Consider the following 14,976-nt stretch of genomic DNA (forward strand, 5'->3'; position numbering starts at 1 on the left):
CGGGGATACTCTGAGCATACTATTGATTCATCAATAAGCAGGTCCATGAAAGCAAACAGACAGGAATTGCTTAATGCTTATAAACAGGCCGACCTTTCAAACAAAGTCATTGAATCAACAAATCTAGATCTAACCAAGTCCCCCGATAACTCATTTAGAATAATCACTGGATACAGTAAACAGCATAGTGAGTTATACAAAATCATTAATAACAACTGGCCCATTGTCCTGAGCGATCCATTGATTGGCCCTAGTCTACCACGTAAAGCATCTCTAACTTTTAGTAAGGCCCCATCGATGAGAGACAGACTAGTCGAAACCAACCCGGAGACTATTGAAAAGACCACATGGTTACAAACTAATTGGGGTTTTTTCAAATGTAAAACGTGCAAATCCTGTACTCATGGTATTAACATGAAGGAATATAGAGATGCTTTTAGTGATAAAAAGCATCAAATCAGCAAGGTTCTTACTTGTAAGACTGAATTTGCGATATACGTTTTACAATGTCCCTGTGGGCTACAATATGTGGGAAGCACGAAACATGCAGTACATAAACGCATATTGCAACATCTCCGGGCAATAGCAAATCAGGATAAAACATACCCCGTTGCTAGGCATTTTAAAGAATATCACAATAGTGACAATCAGAGTCTCAAGTATTATGTCATTGATGCGGTGAATGCCAGCAGAAGAGGAGGTGACCGTGAGTCCAAGTTACGTAAATTAGAAACCAGATACATATTACAACTGGACACCAAGCACCCAGGAGGCCTTAACATTACAGAGGATTTACATACATGTTTACTTTAACTCAGTGGTGTTTTTTTCAATTTTGATAGTGGATCCCTTCGGGGATCTTTTAACCTTCTTAAATATGTATTGTTTTATTTATATTCAATACATTTTATTGAGTATATCTATAGATAATATCTTTTATGTGTTTTTACTAACTATACACATTTGCGATTGTCCATTCCTTCGACATACGCGTCTTTTTACCACCTATATCATTATTTATATTGAGTCCAGGATTGGACCATATATCTATTTTTTAACATGTATACAACACTTCTGTCAAAGCATCCCGCATGACAATTATCTTCTACTCTGACTATGATACTATTGGGCCAATGTTTATTTATGAACACATTTTGAACAACACTGGTTTTTATTTATTTTCAAGTACCTATCTGTACAGACTATTGGTGATGTAGAACTATCCCAGTATTGCTGGGTTAATCAGTCCCCCTATCCACTAAAGAGAACAAGATCTCACGAAACTTTTAGACATTTTTTTCACGTAACACTAGGGTTCTATTTATTTACAAGCAAAGATTAAATATAAGAGAAATGGCATCTTTGTCATGGTACTAAAATACCCAACAAATAGCCGTAGGGAGTAGATATGCCTTTTAATATTAAATGGGTGATACTACTTAGTGCAACTAATATTTACCACACTTTCGCTGTGTTCTGAGTTAGAGCCTTAGATATAGGAAAGTAGTAGTTTTTATATTTTTCCCTGCCTGTTACCTCTTTATTAAACAGTTAATAGGTAGACAAAACTATTTATAAGTTCCTATATATTTTTTAATGTTTTTATTAAGTATCGCTGTACTAGCTAGAAAGTATTGTGGTACTTAAACATTTGTTTTTTAAATGTGACATACACTGAGCTACACTATATTTTGTTAATAGTGTACTATAGTGTATTTTCCATTTTTTGCCATATTCATTTTTTTAAAACAATTTTACGGAGTACTATCTAGAATAAACTGCGCTACTTACAATATTTTTTTATTAAATATATAGCACGTTTTAAAAACACTTCTACATAAACACTTATTTTTAAGGGACCTATACTGTAGTACAGTGTTATTCAATTATTTTTTAAACATTTTTATTTATATTCTTTGTTTGTACACTTCGTCTGCATTCTGGTTTTTAAAGGGAAATATAGTGTAGTACAGTGTACCTAAAAAACAAACATTAAAGAACACTGTGCTGCATTATATTTACCATTAACCCCTTCCATGCGCATGATGGAATGGTTCCGTCCTGGGCTATGGTGGCCGTCCATCCTCTGCACACGAACACCAAATCTCTCTGCCTTAAACAGCAGAGGGATTTCTTTTTATCTTTTTTCAGTCTCTGAAGTTGGGAAAGAACTTCACCAACCTCCTGAGGCAATACAATCTACTGTATGCTACTCCACTCGACAACACTCTTCTATATGCCACCTCCCTCTACTGTACTCTACATCACTTTCCAACACTCTACGACACGTCAATTCTCTCTACTGCATGTCATGCCACTATACTCTGCCATGCCATTCCACATTAACACATTACTCCACTCTACCGCAGAGTACTCCACTCCACTCTATTGGAAACTGTATCCTTCTGTACATCGCTCCACTTTGACACTCTACTCCACTGTATGCAACTCCAATCTACAACACACTATGCCACTTTACTCAACTCTATGTCCATCCACTGTATGCCAGTCAGCTAGACTGTATGACACTCTAGGACACGCCACTCCATTTCTCTCTACGACACGCCACTCCACAATACAAGACTGCACTCCACCCTACAACACTCTACTCTGCTCCCCATCCCAGCCAAAGTCATTGAGAAGGCCATCAATGCACAACTTGCCAAATTCAGTGAAACAAACCACATCCTTGACCCCTCCCAATCAGGCTTCAGAAGCAACCACAGCACCAAGACTGCACTCCTCGCCACAACAGATGTCCGCACTCTCCTCGACCGAGGGAAAACCGCAGCCCTCATCCTCCTGGACCTCTCCGCGGCCTTTCAAATTAGTCTCCCACCACATCCTCCACACAAGACTCCACAATGCCAGCATCCACGGAAAAGCCTTAGAGTGGATCCTTCCTTCCTCACTGGCCGTTCCCAGAGAGTCAAGCTCCCACCGTTCTCCTCAGAACCCGTAGAGATCACCTGCCAGGTTCCTCAGAGCTCCTCTCTGAGCCCCACCCTCTTCAACATTTACATAGCCCTGTTTGCAGCCATCGTCAGAAACCATGGACTCCACATCGTCTCCTAGGCCGACAACACCCAGCTGATTCTCTCCCTCACCGACGAACCTACAGCCGTTAAGTGCAACTTTCACAACAGGATGAAGACAGTGCAGCGTGGATGAAGGGCAGCTGCCTAAGACTCAGCTTAGACAAAACCGAAGTCCTCATCCTGGGCCCCACTCCCTCCGCCCTGGACAACTCCTGGGGGCCTGCAGTGCTCCGAACACCTACTCACAACCAGATTAAGCAATTTGCCAAAAAAGCACCTTTCTCTGCAAAGAGCATGATGCCTAAGTCACTGAGTGCCTCATGGGTCGATACTCTTATGCCCTTCGGGACATGATGCAGTTTTTTTTAAATGTGCCAGTACATCTACAATTACATTTACAGACCTGGTAAGATAGACTTGCTGCATTTAGGCAAGGGTAAAACATGTGGCTACCTAAGTCTCATCTATCCCCCGAGACCTGCAGATGGGGCCTCATAGAAAGTAAGTGACAAGAAAAATCACAGGTAGTTTTAAATCCAGTTCTTTTTTTACAGACTGCATTCAGGCTATTTTTGCATTCAGGTTTGTGATTGATGTAAGTTGTACCAAGCCCCATTGAAGTCCTATTCAGATGAACCAGTGCTTCGCCTGCATAAATCTCATAGGTACCCTTTTATCCTACTTGAACTATAAACATTGGCTACTTTTGAGGACGACATGCTGTTAGATTTTTAGGTTTGTGCCACCAGCCTGTTTAGCCTCTGCTTCTTTATTGGTTTCCTATGCAGTATCCGTGTTAAACTTTGCTGCTTCAACTTCTGAGACAGTAGTTGTAACTTAAGCAATCTTTAGGGTGTAATTAAGTATCACTAATAGGGGGTGCTCCTTATATGGCCTCCATACTTTCTGACTCTTTTTGAATAGGTCATTGTTGCCATTTCAGATTTGTTAAATTAGCTAAAATGAGGACATTAACCTTAGAAACTAACTTTACCCTTGCAGTGTTTTTAAGGCATTTACAAAGGCCATCGCTGTTCTTATTTTCCCTTTGCCGACTTGGATGACGTTCACCATTCTGAGGTAGGCAAGGTGCCCCACCAGGAAAGTGAGATCCGTGACTTAAAGTTGATCATCAAATTGAAAGCGATCCAGACACCTCTCCTTAGGTTTTTTTTTCTGGCTGCCCTTTTAGTTCCTCTTTGCAATCAAAATTTGTAACCATTAGAGATCCCTATTGCCACTTTAGAAGTCAAAGCTAGTGGATACATGGAATGGATTTCTTGAGATAATGGGGCAGCAGTCGGAATTCTCCATTTCTAGTACTTCTCAATAATGAGGCTAACCTTGAACCTATTTTGGTTGGGTGGGGGCAACGAGCTGTTGTTTGTGTCAGCAATAAACAGTGACCAGCAAGCACTGCTCTGAAAATGACATACTGCTGCTACAGAAAGTTTAGTATCCACAGAATATTTGTCAAAAAAGAGTGTGTATGTCAATTCTTTATTACATTTTTCTAAAATAATCAACAATGATCAAAACTCAAGTAACCTCCTATAAACAAACAATGGCAAGCGTACATTATGAGATATGAAGTTTGACTACATCCTCCAACCTTGGTGACAGATGCTGCCAAGAGATTGTTTCATCATTTGCGGGAACAAAGCTTGAGTGTTTAGTTGCAACTAATGCTGTGAATCTGAAAATGCCTGATGTGATCTTCCAGACTGTTGGGGGGTAAAGGCAGTGGGCCAGCAGACAAAATGTTGTTAGTCAGATCAGAGAGTTCAAGAAGCCTATACGGGAAGCAGTTTTATTGCAAATTTAAACAAATATTTTTAACATATATCCAGCCATGCAATTGATAGCCTTTATGGTATGTTGTGAAAAAATAGCTCTACTGTATGTTTTGTATTATTCCTCATCACTAGTGTCTTGTGTTAAACGTTATCAGCAATGTCCAACCACATCATATTCTCCAGCTTTATAATAAACGTACCCTTTGTCCCATCGCTATCCATCTTCAATCCTATGGGCTTTTTACTGAGCTAGATCACATGGTAGGTAGTGTATCGCTGTTACAGGGATGTAGGCAGAAATATTAAATTAAGGTCGATGCTCCTTTTAAGACTACTCTTTTTCCAACAGAGGGAAGCACAGGAAAGAGAAATGGCAGAACAGTTTCGTTTGGAACAGATGCGAAAGGAGCAAGAAGAAGAGCGAGAGGTTTGTATGTTCTCTTTTTAGTACTCACCTTTTTGATTGTTTCATCAGAGGGCTACAAATTACTTGTCAGAGTCTCTTGAGGAGGCATTTGAAAAATGCACAGTACGACCATAAAACTGTTTAGAAATTAAGATAATTTGGGCCCAATTACAATGTCGGAGTTTAAACTGGCTGGGGAATCCCACTCTGTTCCGACGGGCTCAAAGAGCCTGTCGGCCAGTCAGAAAGACCTCATAATCCCTTAAGGACGCGGTTTCCGCCGTCTGGATTATGATGGCACTTTCCGACAGCAGTTCAATGTCAGCCTTTCCGACATGGAACTGCTGTTGGAAAGTGTCTTTGTGGGCCCCCTAGCAGGGCCCTCTGCATGTGGCCCTGGAGGGCTCCTATGGTGCTGCCCTTCACATCCCTGCACCGTGTGGCAGGCATGTCATACCGGGGTGTTTATTAACTTCCATTTCACAATGGGAGCTTGTGCTGCGGGCAGTTTAGGCCCGCCGTACAAGCTCCCATTGAAAAATTGAATTTTGCAACCGTGCCAAGTGCAGTCGCATCCTAATTGTGGTGTCAGGACTGGCGACCTGAGGTCGGTCAATTGGTTCCTAATCCGCAGCGACGTCCGTCGGAGGCAACTCCTACCAATATCGTTATTAGGGCCTATGTATTCGTTAACTTGTTCACAGTAAGTTCCTTATACTGAAATCTTACTTTAACATTTACAGAATTCATAGCTCTATTGAAGAGTTATCTTTCGTTTGCCATTTTAAACAGTAATTTTTTCCAAAATGCTTTTGTTTCAAAGTTGTTAATTGATTTTAGCTACATTGCAGGTTTATCGTCACAGATGTGGCATTCATCTATATTTCGGTGGGAGATTATAATCTTGTTTAATGTTTGAGCTCAATCAAGCATTCTAGTTATATATTCTTGGCAGTCAGCAACCTCTGGAGATTATCTTACATAATTGAGCACCCCACTATCAATGATGATCCCAGTTCCGTGCAACAGCTTGAGCACAGGAAGAAAAATATTAAAAACGTTAACAGAAATAGGTTGTATTGACCACTGAGTTTGTTTAATAAGAGTATAGGCGAGGTCAACTAGATCATCCAGTGTCTTTACTTTTTACGTATAGATTTGAACTGCTTCCATATTTCCAGGCATGTAAAAGTAACAATAATAGTAACATTCTATGTAGTGCTTCACACCCTCATGCACCAAAGTGCTGGAACATTCATTTCAGTAAAAGTAACAATGATCATATTATAATATTAAATTGGAATATCTATCTAGAAAAGGTATGGTTGTACAATGTTCCTTAAGCTTTTCTGCTACATCTTGTCCTAGCAACAATGGGTACCTGAATAAGATTCTGAAAGCTACATCTTCATTATTTTGATAGTTGGTAAGGTTAGTTCTATTTATTGAGGTAGCCCTGCCATTTTCGGAAATCAATTTATATACACAAGTCAGGGGAGCCAATTCATATCTTTAAGAGTCTGCATTGTGTAGCCCCTAGTGGGGAGGTTTCGACATTATAAGCTGCCACATTGTACATAACCTGTAGCTTACTAATTTTTTTTAAGAGGTTCAAATAAAAAGGATGCTTTGCTGATCTTATCTTTGCACCTGCTAATGCTGTTGAAATACTAGCTTTTTCTGATGGATACTTGGACCTGCAGAATCCTTACTTGCAGAATTATTCCAGGCATGAAACTATATTGAGAAACTTCAACGCTCTCACTTTGCCAGTATAGGGTCCTGGCTTTGCATCAACACTGGAAGTGGCGTCAGATGATGTCACCAAAGCTATGTATTTCCCACCAACGAAGCCAGCTCCCTTTGTTTCCACTTTTTTCTCACCCCAAAAATTTGAACTTGTGTAGTACTATATCTCCTGCCCACCCCACCCCCATGAGCTCTTCATGGCCCGGGCCAGTGATGACAATCTGAGGCGTCTTCGATTGAGACCTTGTTCGAGATCACCGTCCTTGGTGAAAAAGAAGAAAGAGAGCAAACATAAGGAACATAGAAGTAAGCCCTATAAGCGACCACTGTCTCCACAGGATCGTCATCCTCTGAGCCAGAATTTACTTATGGTGAAACCATCTGACCTCTCTTCTAGTGGCTCTGCACCTGTGCTTAATCCCAACCTGATATCGGGAGTTGACAGGGACTCTGTTGGCGCCAACACCTGCAATCCTGCATCCACCAGCTCTAACACGAGCACATCTGGAATTCCCACTGCTGCCTCATCTTACTCTGATTTCCTGGTACCGTATTCAGACCCAACAGCATTTCTCAATGATATGTTCGGCATCTTCACCAGGGCCGTGGCTCCCTCCAGCACAGCACTGGGACACCTTTCGACCGCCCCATGTTCATGCCCCTGTGCTGCAGACCCAGCATCTGCTTCTTTCTTCTCTCCGGCACACATCTACATGGTCCATCTATCAAATGGCGCTACAGAAACCACTGATGATTCCACCAACACTGGAGTCAAGTTAGATACCATCGACGCAGCCTCCTCCACCTATGGATCCCCCTCCTCAGAAGGTTTAGGAGGGAAGCCCAGAGGATGTTGGAAAAAGGAGAATAGGCAAAGAATTTATGTTCTCGTTTGGTCCGGGCTCTGACCTCCCTCAACCTTTATGCCTAGGGGCAAGACGGAGAAGAACGACAATACAAGCTAAAAGGTTTGTCTTCAGCCTGTGGACTTTGCTAGAGTACAGAGATACTTCGCCAGAGACAGAGGTGGAGTTTCCCACTGGGCCATCAACCCAGAGATCATATGGTGCCACTTTGTGGTCAGAAAGGCAGCAGAAGTGCTGGGCCTGCAACTATCATCAGTGGATGTAAAACTAATGTCCTTATGGAGGTTCTTCTGCCATCCGCTCCAACTGCAGAACCACTGCTTCCATTAAAAAAAGCCCTGATATGGCAGCTTGGGAAAAGCCCACCATAGTGGCTGTGGTGAATTGGCAAGTGGTCAGGAGCTATCCATCAGCTTCTGGTGATACTCCCTTCTTCTCACCACATCAATCACCAGAAAGTTTGGTCTTCCAGGCTTCCTGCTCCTCCTGTCAGGTGGCATGCATATTCCCTACAGTTCTCTCGTATAAAGAGTGTATGACCGAAAGCCTGGGCAAAGAAAATGTTTTCAGCTAGCAGCATGGCAGTGAAGTCTCTAAAATGCAGACTGCTTGTTAGCCTGTTATACACACTTCTTATGTGGCATGTCCCAGAAAGTAACCCCACACCTTCTGGGGGACACGCAAGTGCATTGAGGTGATCAGAGATGGACAGAATGCCTCATAGCAAATCATTAAGCTTGCTGGGACACTGCTGATTCCCTCAAGAGAGCCCTGCATACCTCAGTCTCCATTGGTTGCCATGCATGGTTCAGGACGTCTGGTTTGTCAAGGGATGTGCAGGACAAGCTCATGATCTCTCCTTCAATGTAGTTAGATTATTTTTAGACAAAGCTGAATTTTCCCGGGGCACTTCAAGTCCAGCTCCAGAACCCACTGATCTCCTGATACCAAGTACAGCCAGAGATTAGGGCCGTGAATCCATCTAGCAGACCTTCTCTTTCTCTTTCTCTCCTGCATCTCCAGGAAAATGAGGAAAAACCTACACGGATGCAGGGTGAGTATCTACTAGCCAGGAAGGCCATGCATTTAGAAAGAGGTTACATCCTTTTCTTTCTTTAGTGTCCGCCCTCCATCCTTTGCCCCCCCCAAACCCCTTCACCTCCCCCACACCCCTTCACCTCCCACACACCCCTCGGGACCGTCTTTCCGTCCTGCAACAAGAAGTGGAAGCACTCCTACGAAAAGGGCCTTTAGCGCTAGTGCCAGAGCAAGAGAGGGGACAGGGATGTTACTCCAGCTATGTCATTGATCCCAAGTAGGACAGCGGTCGACATCTGATCCTGGACCTCGAGAGTTGAATTTCTTCCTCATAAGGGAAAAGTTAAAAAATTCTGACTATAGGTCAAGTGAAACTGTCATTGGAAGCTGGAGACTAAGGATGGTGCCACGCGACCTGCCGAATGCATACTTCCATCTACCAGTCCTGTGGTCTCCTCATAATTATTTGCACTTTTTAGTATATTCTACGCTCTACCAATTTGCAGTGCTCCCCTTTAGGTTAACATCGGCACCTCGAGTCTTCACCAAGGTGATGGCAGTGGTTGCGGCCCATCTCGTTAGGTTGGGCATTCCAATTTTCTGTAGTGTTGCACCATCTGCAGTCAGTAGTCTCACTACAGTTTTACCTAAACTTTTCAATCAAGTGAGCCCAAATCTCACCCAAGGCACCTTCCAATGACTCCAGTTTATTGGGTTGGTACTGGACACCACCCGCCTCTATATCTTTCCTCCACTCCAAATGTCATGAAATTGTTGCATTCTTCCAACAAGGTGTGAAGGTTTCAGTCCAGAAGGCCATGTGATTTCTAGGTCTGATGTCTTCTTGCTTTCATCTAGTCACTTATACACGTAGGCACATAAGGACCCGCTAGTGGTGTCCCCACAAGCAGTATGTGGGAAACTTTTTGGCCTCCTTTATTAATCTTCCCCAGTGCTGCAAATCTTTTGGTGGGGTAATATGGTGCACCTGTGGGGCACGATGGCCTTTACACCCCCTCTGGCCATGGCTACATAGGTGATTGATACCTCCACCTAGGGTGTGGAGCTCATCTGTAGGATCTGGAGATCAGAGACCTTTTGTAGCCAGAGGAGCAGGTGCGTCACATCAACCTTTTGGAACTGTGAGCAGTTCATTTGGCTCTCAAGGCATTCGTCCCCTCCATCCGAGGTCCAGATCTTGATCAACAACACAACGGTAATGTACATCAGCAAGCAAGGGGGAGTAGGGTCTCACCTCAAGGGATCTTGTTGACAGCCAATCGCTGAGAGGGGGCTCTGAATGTCAAAGCCACAGCTTGACCCTGTGTTATCTTGTTGATTACGAGTGGCCTCCTACCGTAGTTAATCATAACATCTTCACCCAGTGGCGTGGACTTGTTCGCCTCCTCTGAAAATGCTCAATGCCAGCAGTTTTGTGTCCTCCTCTATCCACTGAGAGGAGCTTTGAGGGGGATGTGTTTCAGTTGAAGTGGAACTTTCAGCTGCACTAGGTGTTCCTAGGGTGTGGTATGCAAACCAATAATTCTACACATCTCCCCTTCAACCTGCCATTCAGACCAGACCTTCTCTTTCAGTTCGTGGGAAATGGTACTGCATCCCGGTCTCCGAGGCCTCAACGTTCATGTCTGGAGATTGAGCAGGGACATCAGAAATCTTTCCAGCTGCCGGAGGTAGTGAGCATTATCTTATGTCAAGCACTAGAAGGTCACCCGAGTAAATGTTTATTTACTCCTCTGAGTGATTATCCATTCCAAGCCTATCTATGGACACACACAAAATTATGATGGGATGTCCTCACACACCACCAGGTGTTATGCTTCATCATAGGACTCCCTTTGCCCTTCAAAAACCTGGTTTGATGAAGATGGGCCTGCACTTTATAGTAAAGGAGGCACTTCTAACCATTGAGTCTGTAATGTGAATATATAAAAACCAATGTGATACATCAAAACTGTCTTTTCATTTGAGAGAGATATCACTTGGTATTAAAACCCAGCTTAGAGACCAGGTAAAGCAGTACCCCATCCCCACCTTAGACCATCAACATGTTTCAGCCTCTTGGCTCACAAGAGTCGGTGGCATTTGTCAGGACGGAACATGAATCATATTGTGACATACAACCATGCAGCGGCGGCTCCTCTTCCAAGGCGGAGGAGCATCACCCCACTGCTTTAAAGCAGTGCTAAGAAAAAATAAAATGTTCATATCGGAACGTTATTCTCATTTTATTTTTAGCTTTGCAGTTGCAGCCAGGTTACGGCGGGGCGGGGCCAAACCGTCATGCGCACTTTACATGTTCTCCACAGGCTGTTTTGTACAGCCTGGGTGGAGAACATGCACAACCTCCCAGTCCCCCTCTGAGCGCTGAACCACAATGCTCAGACCAATCACAACGCTGCTCAGCAGTGTCCTAATTGGATTGGGAGTCTAGAAGCCTGTATGCTTCCTGGTGCCTGCTGGAGGAGAGGCAGCTGGCGAACAGCAAGTAAGTTTTGTTTTATTTTTTCTAACCCCCTGCCCCACCTTCCCCTCCTACGCCACGTTCCCTACCAGCCACCACTGCAACCCAGTTTTGTGACACTTTTAAATTGGGCTGACCTTTGTCATCCCGCACTTTCCTAGGTCCCTAGGTACCCTAACTCGGTTGTACGACGAAACAACGCAGGGAAATAGGTTGCAAGCCTTAACCATGCATTTTTTTACCACACATTTATTTACAACGTGTATGTTTTTACAACGGATGCTATTACCACACATTGGTTAATCATTTAGTAACAATGTGTTTGTGGGGGGGATACCCCCACACCCCTAAAAAGCACCTCAAATGCATAGTAAAGGCATCCATTGTGGAAACATACACGTTATAAAAACATGCGTATTTTATAATGCGTGATAAAGTCACAACGTGGCAAAAAAAAACTCGCCGTAAAGGCCGTTTCCCCCCTGACTGTGGGTCATTTGTCATTCTTGGACGAAGGGCTCAGAAACTCCTGTAGTCAAACATACTCCAAGGTGCAGCCCTTGTGGATGACCTAATGCTGCTCACTCCTTCCTTTCGATCACTATTGGGACGCAATATGATCCTGTGACAAAGGAAGAAAATGTGAATGATAACCTACAAGAATAAAATGAGGGTACTGGAAATAGAGATTGGTGGAGTAAAAGGTAATCAAGTGAATTCAAGACTAGGCAAACTTGGTATTCAGTAAGCCCTGGCATTTAGCACCAGAGGTCACTGACTCTGAAGAGAATCTTTGGCCGCTGCACTGACTTTTTATACAAATTAGCACTGTCAGTAAATAAATGTACTAACTGATTTGACCTATGGCCCGAATTGTCATCTTCTTTTAGAGCACGTTTTTCCTCTGAGAAAACTAGATTATAAGCTAAACTCACCCAGCAACAAATGTTTATTTACCATATCACATATACTCTTTTTCACTAATCCTTTCACAAATAGATCACATTTAGTAGGTGGTATGTGCAGAAAGACACATTGATGGTATTCTACTTTTCTCAAAATCACCCACCAACCAGTAGGTCATTTCCGTTTAAATATTTTCCTTCATTTCAAAGGTAGTTTGTTTAAAAATAAAGCATTGGGTGGCATGGCCAAGATGGCGGCGGAGTAGGGCTCCTTTTCTCGTCACTCCTGCCCACCACCGGCCTGTTGACCTAGCAAGGGCCTCTCTGATGCGGGCTGATGACAATTCCCCCTGGCCCCTGCTCAGACACTGGCGGCACAGAGCAGAGGCAGTGGGCGATCCCGATCCCTACGGGAGCAACATCACACAGAGCCCCGAGCAACAAGCGGAGGCCCCCACTAAGCCTACAGCTGGGCCTCCTAAGAACTGCCTACCTGGAGCTCCGGAGATCGGAGATCCTGTCGGTAACACCGCTCAACAGCGCAAACACCTCAGACTGGCGAGCGGCAGACTCCTAGAGCTGAGACCGGCGGCCCTCGCTGACGGATGGAGGACCCCGCTGCGGCCGAGGGGTAGTGACGGTGAAGGTGGCCGGCAAAACATCAGGAGACTCTTTGGAGAGCCAGGTGAGTACCACGACCCAGACTGGGCTATTCCTGCTGTGAGGTGGATGATCGCCGGTCGGCGATGCAGAGTTGCCCCCCCCTCCATAGTGTAGTCACAGCCCCTGGAGGGACCCGGGAGGGAACACACCCAGCCTGAGTGCCGGAGCCGCGACAGAGGAGTAGAGCGGCCGGCCTCCAGTGGTCCTGGGACATCCCCCGTAATGCAGAGAGTGAAAGGGAGTCACGACAGAGGAGTGGCGCGGCCTCCCAAGTGACATTCACCGGCGGCGCTGGGCCGAGTGGAAAGGCCCGATCGGACCTGAGGAGATGGCGCTCTGAGATACGGTGAGCGCAATAGAGTGGAGAGCCCTCAACCCCGACACGGCCCCGGGGAAAGACTGCCAAGGACCAGCAAGACGCTTTGAAGGCCCAACTGCCTGGCAACGATCTATTAACTGAGAGGGGAGCGGAGGTAACCCCTATGAAGGCACGCCCAACCTCCCTCGGAAGGTAGGACCGCTCCACAGCAACGGGGCAATAATCGCTCTCCCCGCTGGGCCTGGACATGGCGCCACTCCCTACGTCAGACCCACATAGCCCAAGAGATCTCCCTGTGCTGCAGTCTGCGGGGAGCACCACACTTAATTTTTTTATTAAAGGTTGTGTTACACAGAAGAAACAAAAAATACAGCGCATGTTTATTCATGTTGATCACAATTACACTGTCCGATGCGTAGCCATATTTATCCAACGATTACAATATCACATAATATAGGAGAGTGCATAAAGGAAAAAGGAATGTGGTAGAACACAAAAAATAAACAGAAAAAGCTATGGAAAAACAGAACAACTACAAGGGATGATAATCCCAACTTTTTGGGGGAGATCAATACAGCACTATACCACATGCTATGATAGGTGAAAAGTCATAGCATCTACCACTTTAACGGCGATATACTTATTAAGGGGAGAGTGTCCATGCTGAAAGCAAAATGTAATGACCACTCGACAATAACAGCTCCATGACCACAGGTTCAATGTTGCCATCCGTACTTCCACACCCTACTCACGCTTCAATGTGGCGCAACTCTAGGGCTCGGCTTCACTATCTTCTGTCATGACCCGAGCTCAGATCCAATCCTGAAAAGGACCCCAAATATCCCGGGGCCTGGATGCCACCGGCATCAGTTCTCAGAATGTATTGAGTTGTTCTTGAAAATATGTAAAATCAGCTATCCATGATTTCGTTTGTGGAACCCCTGCTCTCCCCCAGGACATGGCTACCCGTCTCTGCAGCAGCAGCATAGCTAGTAGGCACCGGGATTCTACTGGCATGTCTTTCATGTACCCTAAGAGGCCCAGCAGAGGTGATGGCTCCAGCCTTAGGTCTATTATCTCGTTTATGAAAGCAAAAATCTCCACCCAATATTGCAGAATCTTAGGACAGTGCCAGGCTATATGTACAAAAGGGGCTTGTGGTATATTACATCTCATACATCAGGCATCTTCCTGAAGTTCCATGCACATGAGCTGAGCACCTGTTCTATAGTATCTATGCAGAAATTTAAAGTGAATCAAACGCAGGCTGTAGTTCGAGAAAAGCAACTCTAGCTGCCTACAGCAAAACATCCACTGCTCTCCAGTCAAGGGTGGGTGTAGTTTCTCGTTCCAGCCCACGACTGATTTGGGCCTGGCTATAGGGAAATCGGCTTGCATGGTATTATATAATCGTGTGATTAGTTTGTGTTGGGAGCTGCTCGATAGCACCTGCTCTAATGCATTTAATGTAGGTGGGGGGCGCGAGAGGAGTCATGCAACCTACGACAAGTGGCCCTAATCCTGTAGTATATAACCAGGTCCGAGAAATACGTGGTATTCGCATCTGCTTTATCTGGGGGGGAGGTGAGGGGGAAGGGAATTGTCCCCTGGGTATAGATCGGCAAGTGTCTTCCAGCCCAACTTCTCAGCTGTAAGTACTTACCCACGATCTGCCATTGCCGGTATTTGGGGATTTTATGCGAGAGACGCCGAT

The 14,976-nt window shown here is 44.7% G+C and overlaps 1 protein-coding gene across 2 annotated transcripts in view; it reads left to right on the top strand.

Annotated features, from left to right (window-relative positions):
- The window catches only part of FAF1 (Fas associated factor 1), a 1,868,643-nt gene that overhangs the window by 1,636,726 nt on the left and 216,941 nt on the right, over positions 1-14,976 (top strand). For both annotated transcript variants that reach the window (XM_085602652.1, XM_085602654.1), the window contains exon 17: positions 5,184-5,261. In XM_085602652.1, coding sequence (XP_085458778.1) covers positions 5,184-5,261 — 78 coding nt within the window. The remainder of the gene's footprint in view (positions 1-5,183; positions 5,262-14,976) is intronic.

The sequence above is a fragment of the Triturus cristatus genome, chromosome 4_2, assembly GCF_964204655.1.
Source record: "Triturus cristatus chromosome 4_2, aTriCri1.1, whole genome shotgun sequence".
Lineage (NCBI taxonomy): Eukaryota > Metazoa > Chordata > Amphibia > Caudata > Salamandridae > Triturus > Triturus cristatus.